The sequence below is a fragment of the Lates calcarifer genome, linkage group LG19 (assembly GCF_001640805.2).
Source record: "Lates calcarifer isolate ASB-BC8 linkage group LG19, TLL_Latcal_v3, whole genome shotgun sequence".
NCBI classification, from domain to species: domain Eukaryota; kingdom Metazoa; phylum Chordata; class Actinopteri; family Centropomidae; genus Lates; species Lates calcarifer.
Genome location: NC_066851.1, coordinates 21127603 through 21148315, shown reverse-complemented (window position 1 = coordinate 21148315; position 20713 = coordinate 21127603). Strand labels below are relative to the sequence as shown.

The 20713-nt window shown below is 42.1% G+C and overlaps 1 protein-coding gene across 1 annotated transcript in view; it reads right to left on the bottom strand.

The window, feature by feature from the left end:
- gfra4a (GDNF family receptor alpha 4a) overlaps positions 1-20469 on the bottom strand; it is a 116447-nt gene extending 95978 nt beyond the window's left edge. Inside the window, exon 1 of the mRNA XM_018666276.2 lies at positions 19582-20469. Within this exon, the coding sequence (XP_018521792.1) occupies positions 19582-19639 (58 nt within the window). The 5' untranslated portion in view covers positions 19640-20469. The remainder of the gene's footprint in view (positions 1-19581) is intronic.
- Between the last annotated feature and the right edge of the window lie 244 nt (positions 20470-20713).

The following is a 20713-nucleotide window of genomic DNA, read 5'->3' as shown; positions in this document are numbered from 1 at the left end:
GATGTGTTAAATCAGCCAATCTTATACTTTCAGTTCATCATTCAATGAATCATCTCTTCATTCAGCTAAATGTCAGGCTGTTTGAGCAAACACAATCAAGTCGATTCAATAAATTACATGAGCGAGTAAAATCAGTTTGACACTTGATGGCTCTTCTTCAAGAACATGCTTTGTTAGTTTATGAGCGACAAATTCAGTGTTTGTTTGTTTGCACAAATTATTAAATTATACTTGCAAAACAATAAAATAAAATGTAAAACTCAACCAAAACAAGGAGGGAGACTGTTTGATGCTGACTTGAATTAATCAAAATAGGGGCATTAGCTCTATTCCATGTGGAAGTGAAGACGTCTTGTGCCTTCTGTTGAAGTCATGCCTCAAAATGAATATCCCTTTCTATCCCCCGTCAGAGCCAGGCTCTGCAGTAACTGTATACCTCAAATAAAAAACATGAGTAATCTGAGTGAGGGTGGGTTTACCCCCCATTGTTCTTGTTCATAGCTGCAGCCACCTACAGCAGGTGGTTTTTCCTTACAAAAACATGCTCTAATTAAAATTGTTTTGCAGAGGAAAGGGAATGCTTGTTTCCTCGTTAACAGCTGTGTATCTGTGAACTTGCTTGAGTGGATTTGGCAGGTCCTACACCACTATGACATTTGCTCTACCATGGATACAGGACCATGTACACTTGCAGCATAAGGAGGCCTGATAGTCACCTGTTAGACTTTTTTGTAGTTCTGGGAATTGTGTGCTGGAGCTAAACGTGTGAATAAAAACCAGCAGGGAGGTTTTGTATCCAAGCAAATGCTTGTCTCTGAAATAAATGCTTTATGTCATGATATCAGACAGAAAACATGCATTTATACAAAGTCTGCTTCTCACAAAGGAAAGACAAAGGAAACTCATAACTCATTTAACAAATGGGCCCCAGTGCAAACTTTCTATTTGCGTGACAAAAAAGCAAAGCACCACAAATGCAGTTCTGGCCCAGCAGTGAACATTATGCACACTGGCAGATGTCCTGCTAGTCTGAAGTGAATACAGCATGTGTGGTGCTTCTGGAGGGTGCAAATGAGAAGCAATCTTATTGCCAGTGTCAGATCATCAGTCTTTTTGGCAGACCTTATGATTCTTTGTGTATCTTAATGTCTGTGATACTTAGAGCATGTGTGACTGTCTTAGACTGTGTTTTCATGAATGTGTATGTGCCTTGAGGTGTAGTCTCTGTCTGTATTTACATACGTCTGTGTGTGTGTACACCACACATCACAGATACATGCATGTTTGCTTGCTGGAATGAACTTTACACCTGCATGTCAGTGTTCAAATATGATCATGTGTGACCAAGCAACTGTAGCATGAAATAAGCAATGAAATAGCTGAGCTGTATGCCAGCATGAATATGACTGGATATTAGTAGTCAGCTGGTAGCCAAACAGCTGGTGAATGAGGCAGGGATTATCGAGCTTGAATGTAGAAGCTGATGCAAATCGGTTAACACAAGCACAACTTTATGGCTCTGCAAATAGAAATCATGGTGTGTTTTTGGAATCACAGAAAGAAAGAAAATACCATGCAGAAGATTCAGGCACTGAATAAACTTTCGACCGAAGAAACTTGCTCTGTAGTAGATAACAATGTAATGCTATCATTATCGCTCTCTAACGACACATGCAGCAAACATCTGGATGCAACAAGTCCTGGCTAGTTCACTGAGGGGATGTTAAAATGCTGGAAAAAGCAGTAAATCACTCAGTAAAGTGTTGGAAGATGAGTCAGGTTGAGAGAAAGTGGATCCAAGAAAAGAAAATTTACAGCAGCAACAGTTTTGTCAGAAACTAATTCCTGGAATCCCCTAAAAATCACAAATGATTTTTAATAGCACAAGAGTGTCTGAGGGGTAATTTCACGGTAAGTACTTTGATTAAGGGCACCTTGGCAGCCCTTAAGGGGAAGGCAGAGAGTTCTTAATTTACACTCCCCATCCAGGGTTGCCCATGGAGTCGAACCTGCAAACTTGTAATCACAAAAAACCTTGCTCCCGTATCCTGTTAGGCTACTGCTGCTGCTATGCTATACATTTCATTGGCTCCATTTTTAGGCAGACCAATTTTTTCTTTTCCCTTGAAGGCCTATAGAGGACATAATGGGAAGTGAAAAACACTGTGCAGACTGACACAGAGCTCCAATTAAGGTCTTTACATGGCATTGAGTGAGAAATCAATTATGTGAAATTAGCACTTATTGCTAACTATCCTGCTTGCTGTTAGGAATGCATGTGAGAGCTGAACAGTAGGGAGATGCCTTTTTAAGTGTCAGAAAGGCTTTGTCATAGCGGGATCAAACCTCGTGTGGTTTTAACTGAGCGGCTGTGTGGGGGGAATGAAGAAAGATGTGAAAGATCAAATGGTGCTGCGGTAAATATGAGAGAAGGTGAAGATTAACGCCCAGAGGCGTTATTGTCGTTGTGTTTGATGATGCTGACAGACATAATAGAGTTCTACAAATGTTTAAAAGCTTTCAGCGGGGCCACGGCTGCTCTGAAGAAAAAAAAATACAGGCAAGGGAAAAAAGACAAAGAAGGTGGGGGGTTGGATAACCACTCACCAAAATATTCCGCAGAGAGCAAAATGTTTGAAAAACTGCTGTGGGAAAGCATTAGAGCATTACTATGGTCCACAAGGGAAAGAAAACAGACAACGGTTCACTCCCCTAATCTGAGACTTCCTGCTGCCTCAGCTCAGCTTCATTCTCTTCTCTGAGATCCTCCTGCCTCCCAGAGCTCGGAGAAAGGAGGAAGAAAAAAAAATAAATCAGGAGTTGAACGCTGAAGTGAGGAGGTGAGAAGGTGAGGATGAGGTCCCTCCCTCCCTGAGAACGGAGATCTCACCTTGAAAAGGCATCGGCCTCCTTGATCAATCTTTCATCGCTGTCTCTCGGCAGTCGGCCTCTCACCCCACAGCCCCCTCCTCCTCCTCTGCCTCATCCTCCTCTTAGACTCCATCGCTCCATGACATTATAGACCTGGAGAAATGCCTGCTATACTGAATCACTCAGATGCTGTGTTTACAGACCTGCCTGCCATTTCGCTATCAGCTGCTCTCTATAATAGCATAGCAACAGATATCTCACCGCTGCTGCAACAATCCCAGGAAAACCATAAAAGCAAACACTGAGCAGCATGCATACAATACACGGCTTTCTGTATGTACATATATTTATATATACTGAATACATATGGCACAGTCTAAAAACAAAGCTCATAAAGTATTCAGTTTAAGTTAGAGCGAGTCAGTGCATGGCTCAGTGCTGCTGACAGCAACTTTAATAGGATCTGTTGTTGGAAATAAGTTAATTAATCTTGTCTACTTTCTCTCAACTCTCTCTTTCTTCATCTCGCAGCAGCTCTGTCTCTTCTTCAACCCGTGTGTCACCTTTTAATCCCTCTCTCAGTCAACTCTCTAATTTCATCCCTTCTTCTGCGATGCTGAACCTGACCTCCCGAGTTTCCCCTCCTCTCTATTCCTGTCTCTGTATTTCTCAGAGACAAGAGCATTAAGAATGAGGGCCAGCAGCGATATTTCTCAAAGGCCCCAGAGACAGGCGGTGCTTATACATCTTCAATGCTTTTTTAGCTTTTCTGCGTTCTCCGCAGTTGCCCGCACGACATACTTGAGGTTTTGAGACAATCCAGCGCCTGCCGTGGTGCGGCTGCAGTTTTTGTTGCAGCTATTTTCAGACCAGGTGTCGATGAGGGCTGTACTTTCCGTTTGCGAAACCATTTGGAGACGAGGGAATAAACAGGCAGCTGCTGCCGTGTTAGCAAACATTACTCACTGTTAATGAAAGTCACTAAGCAAAGAGACAAACAAAACTGTGCCAGATACAGGTAACATCTATTTGATGAAGAGTGCAGTGGGCAAAGGAAACTAAATCACACACATGAGCTGTTATAAAGAAGCATCGAGATGGGTTTATGAAAGAGAAAGCAAATTAAAGAAGTGAAAAAAGAAAATGATGAATTAATAAGCAACACACTAAAGACCTCTAAGGAATACACATGTTTTCGTCATTTTTAAAGGTTCATTAAACATCAAGTCACATGTACAGAGCATGCTTAACATGTACTGGCCTTAAACTCATATCAAATGGGAATCCTCCATTAGTAATTAATGGTGTTGATCTTGTAAAGATTTCCCAGAGGGTCAAATACATCTTCATCTCCTCTGGCAGACTTTTTTTTCCCAGTGTTTTGTCTGGTAAACATCACCAACAAAACTGATTCCATGAGGGGTAATTACAGCAACTGCCGGAAACAAATCAGCATAGCCAGCAGTGAAATGTACCGATTTAACAAACCAGGATATTAAAGCCAGCAGACCTGGATGCAATAAAGTGGCACTAGAGGACAGAGGGAGATTACAGGGCTGAGGAACGGTACCAGTTCATTGCTTTTACTGAGCTATGTAGACATAGACCATTACATTGGGGTCATTACACAAAATGATTCAGATACAATCCAATATTGTCAATTAAAGAGACCGAGCATCTGTCTGCATGTGGAAATCAGCTTTTAACATGCAAAAGGTAGCCTCAAACAAATGCTGATTTGTTGATGTACTTTAGCTTGATACCAGCTCTGCTTTCACTAACAGCATCAGTAATGAATGTATCTGTGTTTGGAGGTAGCTGTTGGGCTTTCAGCCACTTGTCGGACAGCTGTGTAAAGCCCTGGTTCGCTAATACCTCTCCACCTTTGCACAGGTTTATGGCCATGGATCAGCAGGCTTAGTAACAAGGCTGACAGAGGCTTCTAACAAGTCAAGAGACAGGCAAACAGATGAACCTGGCAGCTCCTGTCTCCGAAGAGAGTGGCGAGGGAGGGGGGGGTTAGGGATAAATGGGAATCATCCAGTCAAGCGTAGCTGAACATGCTAGCCCATCTCAATGGGCCCTAATGACTGGGTTGGGGATCATTGTGACATGACTCTGGTCGGAGGATTTAGCAGGCAGAGAGAGGAAATTTCAGCAGTCCTGCTCAGAATATGTGGTGGTGGGGTAGAGGAACACGAGCCGGATCGCTGGGTCGACCGCTTTTCTTGTCGATTTTGCTATCATTGACTGACAGAACATTTTACTGATACAGAGTCGAGGAAACCGTTTCTATTTACTTTTTAAAACACCCGGTGTCAAGCAGATGTTTCCTGCCGTCTGTCAAAATTAGCTTCTCCTAAAAAAATTAGTCTCCCCTGGCGGAGAGCCTCTGCCGTGATTTGATTCTGGGCCAGAAAATAACATAATTTCAGTTTGTGTGGACTTTTCCCATCACTAAACCATTTCACGCAATAAACTGGGTAGTTAACGTGAGCACAGACATCCACCATGGTGCCATGAACAGAAACTCAGTAAGGAAAAGGTGTTGATTCTTTGCTGCATGTCATTCCCCCCATGATTCCTGTTTCTCTTTACTGTCCTCCCCAATAAAGACTCAATGTCTGGCAATGATAAAACTCATCAGTCATGGGCCAGCCACTTCTACTTAGGATACTTTTTGCTGATAATATATTTTACTTTTATTTAAGTAAACTTTTCAGGCTGGACTTTTACTGACAATGGAGTTTTTTCACATTGCTGTATTGGTCATTTACTTAAGTAAAGGGCCTCAGTACTTCAAAAATGCCATATTATAATATCATTATTATATCCATCTGCATGAGGGAGTGTGATGAAATACCATCATCACTTTATCAAATAATATTCATCTGACTCTGAGCTGATTAAAGCATTATGAGGAAAATATGTCTGTGTCTGCATATTCATCTCTACATAACACATGGGGCTGTATGAATATAAACTCTGGAAACCATGGAGGAAACACACCACATCATAATGTTGTCTGCCATATAATGTACAAATTAGTCTCAAACAGACAATGCATGGTTGATAAAACACTCTCTCTAATCATTAGATGCAAATATCATCAAACTGTGAATAGCAGTGGGATGGATTTATCCTTTAGCTAATCAAGAGGACCAGCAGAGAAGTGTAACAGACAAGATGTGACTTCACATATTTCCATATGCTTTCTTCCTTTGTGGGAGCCAAGGAAGGTTGTAAATATCCTCAGCTTGGTAGTGTTGATTAGCCACCATCCTCTTTTTTTGTCAAAGTGTTGCATAATTCACAGTTTAACAGCCAACTTTGCAAATTGATAGCGGAAGAAATTGAAGCAATATTATTGCTGTATGTGAATAAGTAATAATAAAAATGGGACCGGAGGGGTGACAGTGGGCGCAGACGACAAGGATCTCATTCATTCTGACTGTCATGACAAGCTGCGCTACAGCGTCAATAAAACCTTCGCTGCGCCTCATCATCTATCATGGCTCTGGCCCTGGCAGATTCTTGGCTCGCTGTCTGAGGCCAGCCTCTTGGTCTTGTAATGCGTTTTGGGTTCTGTACTACAACACAGCTCCCCAAGTGCTGGAGTACTGCTACACTGTGTAAGTCCTTAAACGATATTGATGGCGGCTGAAACCTCATGAACCCCGTGAAGGCTGGGGTATACTGAAGAGCATGCTTCTGTGGCTCAATGGCTTTCTTCCAATCTAGCAGTTATCAAGATCGGACGGCGTCATGTTCTGCGCTGTGAACACGTAACCCCGGGTTTGTTCAGGTTGCTGATCAGACAAGAGGTCACGGCAGCTGACAGGGGAGGAGGGGCTTTCACTTTATCTGCTGCCTTGTAGCATGAGGCGATGACAGCCAATCTGCTGCAGTGCCATCCAAGCTCTACTTCACTTCCCCTGCTGTCTTTTAGGGAGAACCTGTCCATTACCTTACTCAGATACCATCGAGTAGTATCTAAGTAAGTCAAGTGGCTCTGACCTCACAGGCTATCTCCTCATAATCCTTCATCCACACGACAGCAGCGCTATTAAGGAGCGACGAAAAAGTCCCAGAAAAGTGTCAGAGCTCTGATAGTGTTTGAAGAGCCAAGAAAACCCTAAAGGCTGCGTTTCATGTAGCTACTCGGTGAGTGGTGAAAAATTTAATACCGGACCATCTGGTGGATAGATGATGTGGAGGATTATCAAATAATTGAAATCTGTGAAAGGTCACCGGCGATGATGGAGAGTGACCTTAGATCAATGGCAGTGGGTTGGGTCACACTTCAGTCGTAAGGCCCGAAGCCATGGAGGGCAAGAAACCAGGATCACATGGAAAAGGGGGGAAGGGCGATGGACGGAGTTAAAAGCAGCTAATTAAACCTAAGGATGAGACGTGCGGTGACCGAATGGGGACGAAGGCGAGCCAGCAGCCGTCTGGAAGACACTATTTTCACTCATTCCTGCTTCAGTCTTCTTTCTCTCTCCTCTCTTCTATCTCTCGGTTCCTTCTCCCCTCACTCTGTCGTTTGATCTCGCCATGGCCCAAAGTCACTAGGCAGGGTTTTATATCTTATATTCACTGTTCCGCATGAAGGAGTGTGTCTCAAAAAAAAAAAAAAGTCATCTCAAAATAAATGAGGCTCACTGAAGGCAAACACATGATGACGGGGGCCATGCCGACACTGGCCATTGTAACAGGCATCAGTAATCGAATCTGAAGAAAATATCTAAGTGTGTATATGTGTGTGTGCGTTTGTGCTTTGAGGTGATGATGGTGTGTAACTACAGTCTATCTTTCTCTTTCTTCTGTTCCAAAGGCCCAATCGGATTAAGACAGGTGTAGGTGTTGCCTGTCCTCCTCCACACCCGTATTTTCTTTTGTTGCTTCTCCCTTTTGTCATCTCTACGCTGCTTACAAGTGTTACTGCCTGTTTGGCAGACTGTAACACCACAATGATCTGTAATGGATAACACCAGGGGAAAATATTTTCAATTTTCAAAAGAGATGAAAATCACTTTAGTAGTGGGCGCCAGTGTTAATTGGCTGGAGAAGGTGCTACGGTAGAAAGGGCTGCATGAGTGTTATCAATATTTCCTAAAAACCCTCGGAGCAGTGAACGCTGCGTGGTCGCAAGTGGCCAGCTTCTAAATGAACCAGCTGTCCTACTCAACGAGCATATAAAGAAAAATCAATATCTCTGTTAACTGTCTATTGTTCCAAATAAGAGGCACAGAAAGGGCCATAGTCAATATATTGCCACTGTCATCATCTTTAAAACCCAGGCTTTGAATGTGATTGACTGGCACACCAACATACACCCACCACCTAATTGGAATTTACTCAGAGAAAGACAAAGAGAGGCGGCTCTCTTTGTCACTGACAGGATGCCGTGATGCCTGGGGAAATTGAATTCACATCAAGAGGGATTTAATTAGACCACTTTGTACCTTTCATTGCAGCTGAATCCTATTTACATTCATTCCTGTGTTACTAAGCTTCCTTACCTTAGTTATATTGGCTCAACTAATCTTCAGGTTGCAGTCTTTTTGAAATAAAAAAATGAGCATACAGCATGTTTCAGAGCAATAAGATCAAGGTTCCATCTTTACTTAACTGCTGAGTTTTGAAGGAGAGTTTTGTTTAATCCCTCCCTACATGTATCTTATTGAAAGCACTAGGCAGGATGGCCATGAGGTTAGCAACACAAACGACGCAGGAAAGTCACAAGTTCAAACCCTTCAGCATATAACATGGCCACTGCTGTGTCCATAAGTAACACAAATCTGTGATCCCACTGGCGAAATGCGAACATGTACCAGATGAAACGGGAAAGAAAAGCAACTAATTCCTCATTACATTGTGTGCAGCATGTCAATCACAACACTCTAAAATCCCCTTTGAAATAAATCTAAAGAAAGAAAAAAACTGTATTTAGATGTGCTGGAACAAAAAGACCTTGAAGGCAGGATTTATCAGCTTAGCTAAAGGGAGATGATCCACTGAGCGGAGATAGGAAGGGGTCGCCCCGTCTTATTCTCAGCTTAACTGGAGACCCGCAAAAAGCTTCGTATGATAGTCACAAGGAATCCATCTCAATGCCTGTAGGACATAAATATACCGATCGTTTAAAAAGACCAGTTTAACTTGATAAAACCAACATTAAACCTTCTCTCCTCTTACTGCTAATGCTGAATTGTCATGTTTCTTTTTTGGCATTCTCCCTAAGTTCAGGCAACAACATGCAGCTTTATAGCTTGAGGCAGGAAGTTTGTTGATAGTGGCGCTGTCCTGCCACTCAGCTGTCAAGATTTGTGTTGCTGTATCTGCCACTCACCTTGATGAGTCAACTAATAGCTTTGAAGTCTGAGAGTTAAAGAGGGAATAAACCCTCAATGAGAAAAAATATGCATTGTTCAATATATCTATTTAAAAGATGGATAGGGGTCTCTCGTATTGACGAATCCACAAAGAATAATCACCAATTCTGCAGCTCCCCTCAGCTCTGGCTCTTGAATGTAATTTTTGTGCCTACCCTGCAACTACCCTGCACGACATGACTAGATATTTTAGGGCATTCAGCTGCTAAAAAGCCAGATGTTTCCTTTGGAAGGCTAGGGGAGACCAAACCAGAGCAAAAAAAGAGTCTATATCTGGGATTTTATGTTTGGAATCAAGTTGAGCTAAAATAACTCCTCCACATTCACTTCTCCATATGGTTTAAAATGTCTTGATCATCACTGAGAGGCTGTTTTCAGCAGGATGGTATGATTTGGTTGAGTGCACATGGGGTCACAGAAAAATACAAACTGAGATGGTATAACATATGGCACTTGTTTAATATGGTTTTATGCAAAAACATAGCATTCTGCAGCACAGTCGTTAAATCAGACTTTGCATGATAAATATTCTGGGAAAAGTGACAAGACATAAACTGCCCGATCATCACTGCCAATAAACTGTTTTTTGCCTCTTGTATCTTCATTAAATCTTGAACACCTTCCAGTTTTTATTGTTCTTCATCTGTCTGCCTGTTTTTCCGTCTGCCTGGGTGATGACGTGGAACATGTAAGGCAATCAGTTGAGCGGCCCACGACAGACTAGAGAGTAAAAACCATGTAAGAGTGCTGAGCCGAAAACACTTTCATTAGCCCTCATAAATGTTATCTGGCACATATCTGAGACAGGCTGGGTGGATCGCCTGCTGCGATTTGGCCCATTCTACACTTCCCTATCCTCCTCCACCTCCCGTTGGCTTAGTCAGTTGACAGCCTGGCACTGAACCTGATTCCTGAGTCCCCGATTTCACACCCTTCCTCTATTTCTGTCTCAATAGACGGAGGAGAACGCCACCGCAGAAACTGCAGCCCTGATTAGAAACCAATTAGCTCCCCAGATCCCGGGGCCCCTGCAGAAGAGGCTGCAGGATGTCATCTCGATTCAACTCCTGGTCCAGACGGAGATCTCTGTCCCCCACCCCCCACCTCTGCCTCGCGCTGGTCCGCTCTCATTTGCTGGCAGTTCTTAGGGAAAAGTAAGATGGAAAGTGGAGGAGCCACTTCTTTAACATGACCTGACCTAGATGTGAGCTGTGTCAGACAGAGATGGATAAGCTTTGGCCCCAGTTTGTGTCTCTCATGTAATTATCTTTTTTTACATCTTTGGCTTTTGCATTGAAGATTATCTTTGAGTCAATGGAATAAGCTCAGTCTCTTCATTAACATAAACAGAAACTCAGAGAAAAGCTGCTGTTTGCTTTAAAAAAAAAAGATTCCTCAAAGACATCCCAGCTGCTGCAATAATAATCTGTCTGGTGTACAGTAAAACAGATTTTTTTCAGCATGTTTTACAACGTAATTCTGAGTCAAAACAAAAATTGCAGATATTAGGTGGCAGTGGATTCAGCTGTTCAGCAACTCTAGTAATAGGCTTTCATTCCCTCTCTTATTCAGTCAAATATGTAGGCACTTTCTTGTCAAGCTGTAGGAAGCAAGCAGCCTCTTTGGTTTTGGGACCACTTTTTCTCTGTCTTATCTTAATAGACATTTTGGATGTGTTATTTTCTAACATAATATTGTATGACACCATATTTCTTGGCTGATTGACTCTGTCCACTCCAGTCCTGTGTTTAAGAAGTCAGGAGACATTTTCCACTCAGTTATTCCTCCATGGCCCAAAACAAGTAACATGATCCAGCAGAAAAAAATCCTTCTTGTTTATGGTCTTACTGAACAATTTTAGGGTGACTAGCTTTAGCAGTCACAGTCAACGAAACACAATAAAAAAACTTGTTAGCTGAGCAACATTAATCCTTCAAACAGCCTGTGTTACAATATTCTCCTCAAGAAACAACCTCAATTTTGTATCATAAACATACATTTCTAGTCCTTGTATATACTCACTGACTCTCTCACTCACAGAAAAAAACAATCACAAAAGCCATTGTCTTAATAATAGCTTTCCCATTGCCATCTGGGTCAAGAAATGCCCCAAACTCAGTTGTATACTGCACCCTAATTCTTCAAGGGCTATGGTGTTTTCACACTGGAAAAGTGACTAAATTAAGTTCAGTATATTCAGCATATCAGTCAGTGCACGCTCAGTAGCTACTTTATAAGATACACCTGTGCTTTTTCAATGCAAACAAATGCAACTGTTAAATAAAGTCTGCTTTTCTAGTCCCTACAATGTTTTTTTTTTTGACATTGTCATAAATATGTTAATTCAATGGTGTGTTTTAGCATTGGGGTCACAACCAGTGATGGTGTTTTTCTTTGCTGCACTATATTTAGGTGTCTCTAATGTTCTGAACCCCTCAATAGGGAGGACACAACCTTTAACTACGACCTCAGTAATAAATATGTTGCTAAATTTTAATTTAATTTTAATGTTTCCAAAAATGTAAACAAAAACTGAACATTAAAAACGTGATAAAGGCAGAGTGCATGGCATATTTAAAAATGCTTGATTTTTGAGGGTACGCTGTTGTCCCACAGTGTAGTGCACTAAGCTGCAGAGCTGTACATAGTGCATGATGAGGACACATCTCTCATTTGGGAAAACATTTTGCTGTATTGTTAAGTTTAACTGGCAGTCACAGTCTGATAAATGTCACAGCTTAAATATTGTATAATTTCCTGTTAGTGTAATATAGTGATGTAGATTTCTTATATGTTAACTGCAAAAGTTAAAGCGTTATGTACTGATTACAATTAGTATGCAGTATATGATAGAAACACAGCTATTGAGACACTTCTTGTTACATACAGTGGGTAAAAAAAATCCACTTCACAGTACACCTGAGAATTTATCTCTTAGAACCAGGACATAAGGGACTTCTGAGGATTATGGACATTTCTCTATACGCATGTGAAGTTTTGTTAAACAATCTGCCGAATTACTCAAAGACTGTGCCTCATATCTGTGACTCAAAATGTAATCCGTCATGCTTAAGACTGAAATGTAAAAACGAGGACTGTATGAGAAGCACAAACCGGGGCTCACGCAGGCCCGTGATAGGAGTGGGTTGGAATATGAGCGTGCACCGCTGGGACAGTGTGTGATTAATGCAAGAGATCATGTGAATGGAAGCCGAGGCCTCGTGATTATCTGAGAGATATTTATATGTTGCCTTCATCTGTGCCAGATGAGAATATGATTGTCACTTTCAGCACTGCTCGCAATAAAAGCAGTGGAGTAATAAGAGCCTTTAGTGTAGATAATGGTTTGCACCACTCGTAATGACACAGTGAAAGTTCCTTATACTCAAACATGCACTGACAGACACACTTACAGGCTTTAAGTACTGTGAACACTTGATGAAGGGCCTTGAAGCCTTGCTAGCTTGTTTCATTACCACTTGTCATTCTCTCTACCAAGCCAACTCAGTGCTACCTTTTTTCCCCCACTCACAAAACTTTGTCTTCTGATTAATTGCAGCCTTTTAGGCTTTCTCACAATCAGCCTGGACCATTTTGCAGCCTTTTCATTACAAAGTTAAACGTCTGGCTATGGAATACAGTGGCAGTAAATGCCATATCCTTTCAGCACAGCAAGGGCAGGGTAATTGTCTCTGTGGCGTAATCGTCCCTCAACAAAAGCCAGTGGAAATGACAGGGTTTTAACATAATAAGGAGCACTGTCATTTTGGTTTCACCCTGCAAAATCCTCCCTACCAGCATCAGTGCTGCAGTTTGATTCCCTCTGTTCCAGGGAATGTTTATCTCCATCTTAGGGCCTCCATTTTGCTCTCCTCTTCTCTGCCGATGGCCTGTAATTGCTTCCATCTGCTCTTTATTCATATAGTATTACTTGTCTGGGTAGAGATAACAGTGCGGCGAGAAAACCAGTAAGACAGCAAAGAACAACTGCCTATAAATGTCAACCAGTCACCAATAAAACACACCCGCAGCTATCCGACTTTATGGTTCAACTCTTTTGCTGAGTCATAATGACAGTTAGAAAGGCACTGTTCCTAAAAACTGACTTTTTTTTAAAGCCAGAGCATTATCTCAACAAGTAGACAGTTGACAAATTAAATCAATGAATCAATCACACAAGATGGATTAGGTGTCAAAAATGATATCTGCCAGTATGAAGATCAGGGTTGCAGATTGGGGCGAGCCATCTCTACCATCTCTACTTGAGGGATGTGGAGCAACAGGTGATCTGCATAAACAACAATAAGGAAAGCGTAAATGAAATTTGAAGGGGCAGCAGGGTAAATTTATGGCTCTAAACCGAGCCAACACACCAGGAATCTAAAGAGCAGCTCAGCTCTGGTGAGACGCTCTATAGAGGATACGTATCTCCTCTCTGTTAGATGCCCAATGACAGCTCCAGCCTCATGGAAAAATAAATCCCCTCTCTCGCTGTCACACACGGCTTATTCATCACATTCACATCCTCCTCTTCCTGCTATGTTTGCTCCTGTAATTCTTCGACAATATTCTCCTGCTTCTCTCTCTGGAACTTGAAGACTCAGAGAAGTATCCACCATAAGAGAAATCAAGAAACTGTGCAACGCTGCACCAGCTATGAGGACCCGGTGAGAGAGAAGGGTGAGCATGAATTATACATGTGTCAGGGGGTGGCAGTGAGGGGGTGGGCTTCACATTTGTCAGAATAAATGCATAAAGCGCATAGTTTGGAAAAAAAAAAAAAAAACCCATAATATTATCTGTCACAATTCAAGGTTACCAAACACGCAAAGGAGCAAATTATTCATTCCCATACAAAGCATAGTGATGAAGCTGGATAACTGCAGAGAGCAACAGAAGGAGTTTGGTGTGGATACACTGGAGGCCTTTCTGTTTGAGTGTGTGTGTGTGAGTGTGTGTGTGAGATTGTGTGTGATGTTGTTAATTAGGAAGCTATTTGTGTAGAGCGAAATGTTCATCTCATGATCGGTAGACCGTCTTTCACTGTCCCACTGCACTGTGATATCTGTTCTGTCTCAAATACATATGATTATATCTCCCACACCACACTGTACATTTACAGCATTTTAAAGACACATTAATTAATACTCTTAAATTAACACAGATTTCAAATGAAGATGTGGTTTGCAGTGACAGATGTAAAACCCACTCAAAAAACTTTTCATACACATCAACTGCTTTTTCTGCTGAACTTTACAGCCTCTTTTAGCTCATTGTTTTTATCTGTCACATTTTCAATAGTCTGTAATGAAACCTGTCTCCTGCAGCAGGAGGCTGTTAAACCCACTGTGTCTACCAGCACCTGCCCTGTGCCAAGTAGAAGAAAAAGTTAGCAACTACCTGAACGTGACATGACAAAGACGAAGCATTCAGCAGCTACGAGACAGATATGTTAGCAGGAGTTGGATGAGAGCCAAAACGGAGATGAAAGGAAAGTGAATAATGGATTACATTCCACACATGGACAAAAACATGATTCTAAGAGAAAGTAAATTTGTGTTAGCAAACTGTCTATGTAGGGCACCATTTGCTAGCATGTTAAACACAATTACTTTAGAAGGTAATCATGTGTCAGGGTTGGGTTTCTGTCTGTTTGTTTTGGTGTTTTTCTGCCCCCCAGTGGCCAGATAATCCATTAATACAGCTTTAAAGAGGAACTACACCATCAAACTCAATTAGAGTCTTCCAGCTTATTTTAAAATGTAACAAAGAGTCAGAGAGGTAATAACTGTAGGAGGTATAGCCTCGCATATACATGGTGTGTGACATAAAGACAAGACACAAGGGAAAATCTGAGATAGTGGCACATTATCTAATGACTGTGAGTGATAGCAGAGACAGAAGACTGATAAATCAGCCAGACCACTACATTGGTAAATATTAGCTTCCTGAATATACATTGTATTGGTGTACACAAGTATGTTGGCCAAAAACAAGAAATTGGAGTACAGACATGCCAGGCTAGGCTTGAGGTGATTTACAAACAAAAACATCACCATTACATAAATGTGTGCACCTGAGAGCACTGACAAATAATTCTTTCAGGTGTAAAATGTGCCACTCAGTAGATATCTTGACCATAGTTCAAAAAGATAAAATATATATATATATAGAAATCTCTGGGATCTCCCAAAATATTAGTATTAGCATAGGCCTCAAAAATCTAGTATCAGTCAGATTATATCTCATACTAACACTGACAAAAAAGTGTATTTAATCTGGATCAGTCACATCATGACCAAAACCTGATCTGCTAAAAAAGGTCAGTATCTGGAGGAGGATCAGAGTGGATCCCTGCCATCAACAGTATCAGTCCCAAAGAAGTAAAACTTTTATTCTTTAAGTCCAGTCTCACCATCTGGCCCTGACATTCAATAAAAAACCAGACAGGAATCCATCTGAGATGAGTAGACAGACCAGTTTCTTTACACTGACAGGGGCTTCAATTCACCAGAATGAAACTGAACTACAATTTAAACTCTGAGAACTTTTTCTAAAAGGAGAAACTGCTATTAGTCTTCACAATTCCAGGTAAAGCCTGTCAAATGATACAATGGAAAGAAAACGTAAGAGGTCACTTTCTATAGTCGGTGGAAAAAATGTGGAAAAACCAGGAGAAAAAAAATCACAAAACTGCATGAAAATCAAAGCCCAGGAATTCAGTGAACATCTAACTTCTATCAGTATCTAACAGCATTAGGAGGATCTGAAGCTTTCTTTTCTTCTAGAGATGGAACCATTCTACTGCAGTCAATGATAACAAAGCCAAGTATGCAAGGTCTACTTTAAAAATCTATTCAACAATACCAGAAAGTTAATCAGTAAATAATTACCTAGTGAGGAATGGTAATCAGCAGTCAGCTTACTCTCAATGCTATAGTCTCAACACTGTAATTACTTTTACTTTGGTCTAGAGTCCTTAAAATATGAAATCATAATGACTGTTTTGTTCCAATCAGTGATTTGAGAAGTTTACCGACACAATCAACAACTTATTCCAATAGAGAATGATGGATGGTGCAAAATAAGTTGAATAATGACAATAATATCAGTCATCTCAGTGTAACATTGCACTGTTTTGAAAGGGTATTAAGGATACCTTTCACTTGTTTTGGTTTGTATCATCATCATCATGACACTTTGTTTGTGGAAAATTTAATTACATCCAATAACTTTAGGACCAAAATGAGACTTTTCCTCTAAAAACATTTTCTCTCGCAATTCAACATGTAATTGCTTAATTTCAATGTCTGCAATTTGATTGTTGTTTTCTTTTTTTCCCACTGAATGTAAGTGATGACAGATACTATTTTCAAACAGATTATACATAATCAGCTGTTTGCCAAAACAGGCTGACCTCAAATCAGCAGTGGATGCCCTTTTCAGTGCGTTAGGCCTTTATGATGTGATCGTGGCTGCTCACCCCGATGAATCTAATCTGCAGCTGCACCAGTTCACCTCCATGTAGGGCTCCTGCGGTTTAATGCATTCTCGAATTGTTCACACCTTCCCTCTGCTATTGCTGCTCCTGTGAGGAACCAATCATCACCAACTCATGCTGGGAAAAATATACATACCACCCTCAAGTAGTCACCCGTTTATGTTTATGATCATTGCTTCATACCAGGCAATTACCGCCGTGCATATAACACTATTCACTATATGTAAAACAGTATGAACCCTCTGCCATGTCGCAAATGGTGAGGTAGGGTGTGCTCATTTACTGCCTACCACTTAGAGAAGAATAATATGCAGATAAACCTGGTCAACTAATTACAGTAATGATTGCAAAACGTTCAGAACAGTGCGGGCAGATAATCACTGAAGCATCACAAGACTGAGCAGTAAATATGCTAATTTTAATCTGAAGTAAACAGAGGCTTGTTTTTTTCCCTTCATTTTTTTTATTGCTTGAGTTTACCCCCGCAAGTTAACCAAATGCAAAAACACAGCACGCTAATCTTGCATACATCCACATTACACACCACGCATCGTCAGAAAGAGACATTCATTAGATTGGACAGATATTATTGCAGCTCTGGTCTCCGCAGGCATTTTTTAAAGCCTTGTTTGGTCCGGCAAGTTGTAGAGAAGAATGTTTTTATTTGCAGCAAAAAAAGAGAGCTGCACGCAGACACAAACACACACACACAACAGCCTTTATTTCCTCTTAAGCTAAAAGGTCCTCATAAGGAGAGTGAGCTGCCAAGTGCTGGTCCTTGTAAGTGTAGCTAAGCCAGTCCACACACACACACACACCTAGAAGTGAGTATTGTTGGTAGGTGTGCTAAGGGACACTTTGACAGAATCTGCTGAAGGAACTGATGCTGCCTTCAAGTGCTCCATTAAAGCTAGAGATCATTTTTCGCACATTCGAGTGCTCTTAGTTGGACGTAATAAGAAAATGCAACACATTAATCAAAAGTAGCTTCTTTTTCTTTTCACATAGTGTTTGATTTCGTAGTTAAGATTCAAGTGGCATTGCACTACTTTGCATGAGAAAGCACAGGAAATGCATCAGCGGAAAGTTAAACAACAGGCAACTGCACATATGTACATTAGGTGCCGAACTTGAACGTATAATAATAACTCATATCAGTCTTTCTTACCCCCCCCCCCCTGGATTCAAACCCACCACCTTCCTCTAACCCTCTCTGACCTTCAGGCTAAAGCTGCTTCATTTCCTTTGATCCCCCCATCTCTCTGTGCCTCCCTGTGTGGCTGATGGATGGGATCTTGAGGCCTTGGGTGAGAGACTCTGCCGTTTTGACACATCTGTTTGACAAGGTGAGAATATCTGTGGAGAAAAGCCTAGGACTGACTGCCCCCCTCCTCCTCCTCACATCCTGCTTGCACTTACCCACCCGGCTCATGTCTTGAGTGACAGCACAGCGCTGTGATACATGCTTTACATATGAGGTGAAAAGCAAGGGAAGACAGGGGGGATACAGCATCACTTTCTGTACAGTAAGTGCAGTTGAGGGGAGTGTGTGTGTTCAGGGTTTGAGGTGGTGGAACGTCTTGTCTCAGAGATCCAGAATTGCCAGTGCGCCCCCAGCATGCGAGGCTGCTTTCAGTGTACCTCGTGAGTGGCTGAAATCACAGCTGCAGCAAAGGGAAATGGAGTCTGAGATGTAGAGCTGTCATCATCAAGGCTATAAATCTCACAAATACAAATCCCTCCATCCGAACATCCTGTTTCCAGCCCGCATTCACTCTGCAGGAAGGGTTTTTTTCTCACCATGGTGGAAGAATTTTGCAGGACAGAATGCAGCAGAATCAGAAAAAGTCAAAGTTTATGGGCTACCACAGACGAATTTGAAATTAGATGACCAGAAAACAGCACTGACATAAGAAATGACTTGCACCAGCTGGCACAGTGAGAAGTGTACAGGTAACATGATTAATAGATTTGAGTAGAGAAAAATCCGTGTGTGTGTGTGTGCTGTGCTGGTGGTCATTGCTCATGAGTTCATTATTTGATATGATTGTGCACACCACTTTGATTGGTCAGTTTGAGGCTCCTTACACAGAGACACGTTCACAAATGCGCGTGCACGTACACACACAAACACACACACAGGCTGCCACTCCGATCCGCCCCCAGCATACACACAGCCTACAGACAACACAATTCACCTGCAAAAGCACGCACGCAGATGCACGCGCACATCCAACCTCACGGACTGGCACACGTGCGCGCACAAACACTTTGACACACACTTGTCTGCATTGGCATTTTCGCAGTCAAACTGGAGACCAGCAGCAGCAGCGGCAGCGGCGGCGGCAGCTTTGGTGGCAAAAATTCACGCGCTATCTCTCCCTCTATATACGTGTGTGTACGGGGCTGCTGCCTCCAGGCTGACACACAGAAATGCTCTATGTGGCTGAGAAAAGACATGCAAGCATCTCCTGAGTGGAGAAAATCCGTCCACTCTGGCAGAGCAGACTCTGTGTGGTCTCTTAAAGAAGAAAAAAATCAATTATCCCTGCTCTGTCCGGCACCCAGTAGTGAATCCGTTCACATTTACACAACTGGCCGATGTTGCAGGAGAGGAAATATCTCAAAATGCAACTTTACCAAAAAGCAAGCGCGTAGAAGGACTCGTTTAAGAACAGTTGCACTAATGAACATGAAGCTCAGACTGAAAACAGGTCAAATACGCGCTGCAGCGACCACCCGCAGAACAACGCATTCATTCTGCACAAGTTCAACTACACTGAATTACATTCCAAGTGTTGGTCAACTTACCAATAAGAGCCAGCTGTAAGAAGTACAGTCCGAGGAAGTCCATTATGGAGTGCGACATTAATTCAAATGGATGCAATCCCGGCGAATGATGATGTGCGAGAATAAAAGCCCTCTGTTTGCTGGAATTGGCACCGAAATTAAGACCGAAAGAATCGCAGCTATTTCTCAAGTGATGACTGGCCACTTACGCTGACGCCGGAATCCACAGCATTGCATGAAAAATCAGGAGCGGAGCAGAACATCATTTTTTAACAGTCAAACTTTTGTCATGGAGGAAAAATGGGTTACAGCTGCGCCAAATCAAGCCAGTGGTTCCAATTCAATGCAACACCGAGAGAGGGGGAAGAAAAAACAGTTCGTTCCTTAGGTGGAATAAATGTTGCGCGTATTGAACATCCCTGGCCGTTTCATCCGTCCGTCCTGCGCGGCTGCTTCCTCTCCTCTTCGCCTCCTCCACCTGCGCACCGTCTGGAAACTGCGGATGAATCACAGGGGCGCGTTGCTTTGCGCACTCCGACCTGCGAGTCACACAGTCCCTGTGATCCTCTCGCTCCCAGGCGGGTCGGCCGGAGATGCCCAGCCCAGCTCGTTTAAAAATCCAATCTTGGCAAAAGTTGAAATAGGACAAGTTAAATCGATAGCCTATTTCATACTGCCATAAAATGGAAACAATAAACCTGCGTAAAATGGTGCATAGTCTGTATGGGTGGGTAGACCATATCCACTATTCACTGAAAGTAGGTTATTCCCCCTCCCCAAAAAAGAGAAACTACCACAGTCAACTTGCGTGAGTCTCATTGATTTGGAGGCAGTTGAGAAGAATCTTTTAGGGGCCCTACAGCAGCCGTAGCACAGGAGGAGCAGACGGTAAAAACAGAGCCAGGCTGACTCACAGTGTCTATGCCTCTTAATGGTAAAAATGAAGAGACCATCTTGCAGCCAGCATGGGCTGTTTGAGGCTACCTGCTGTCTAATGTGCTCACGCTGGTCTCCTTTCAGAACAGAACAAAGAATAATCTATTTTGATCTGGGTTTTGGGGACAGTGGGCCTGATTGACGCTTCAGACAAGCTGTACTATTATTATTTTGAGACACAGCCTACTTTATATCTACAAGAAATTTGTTTGCCATG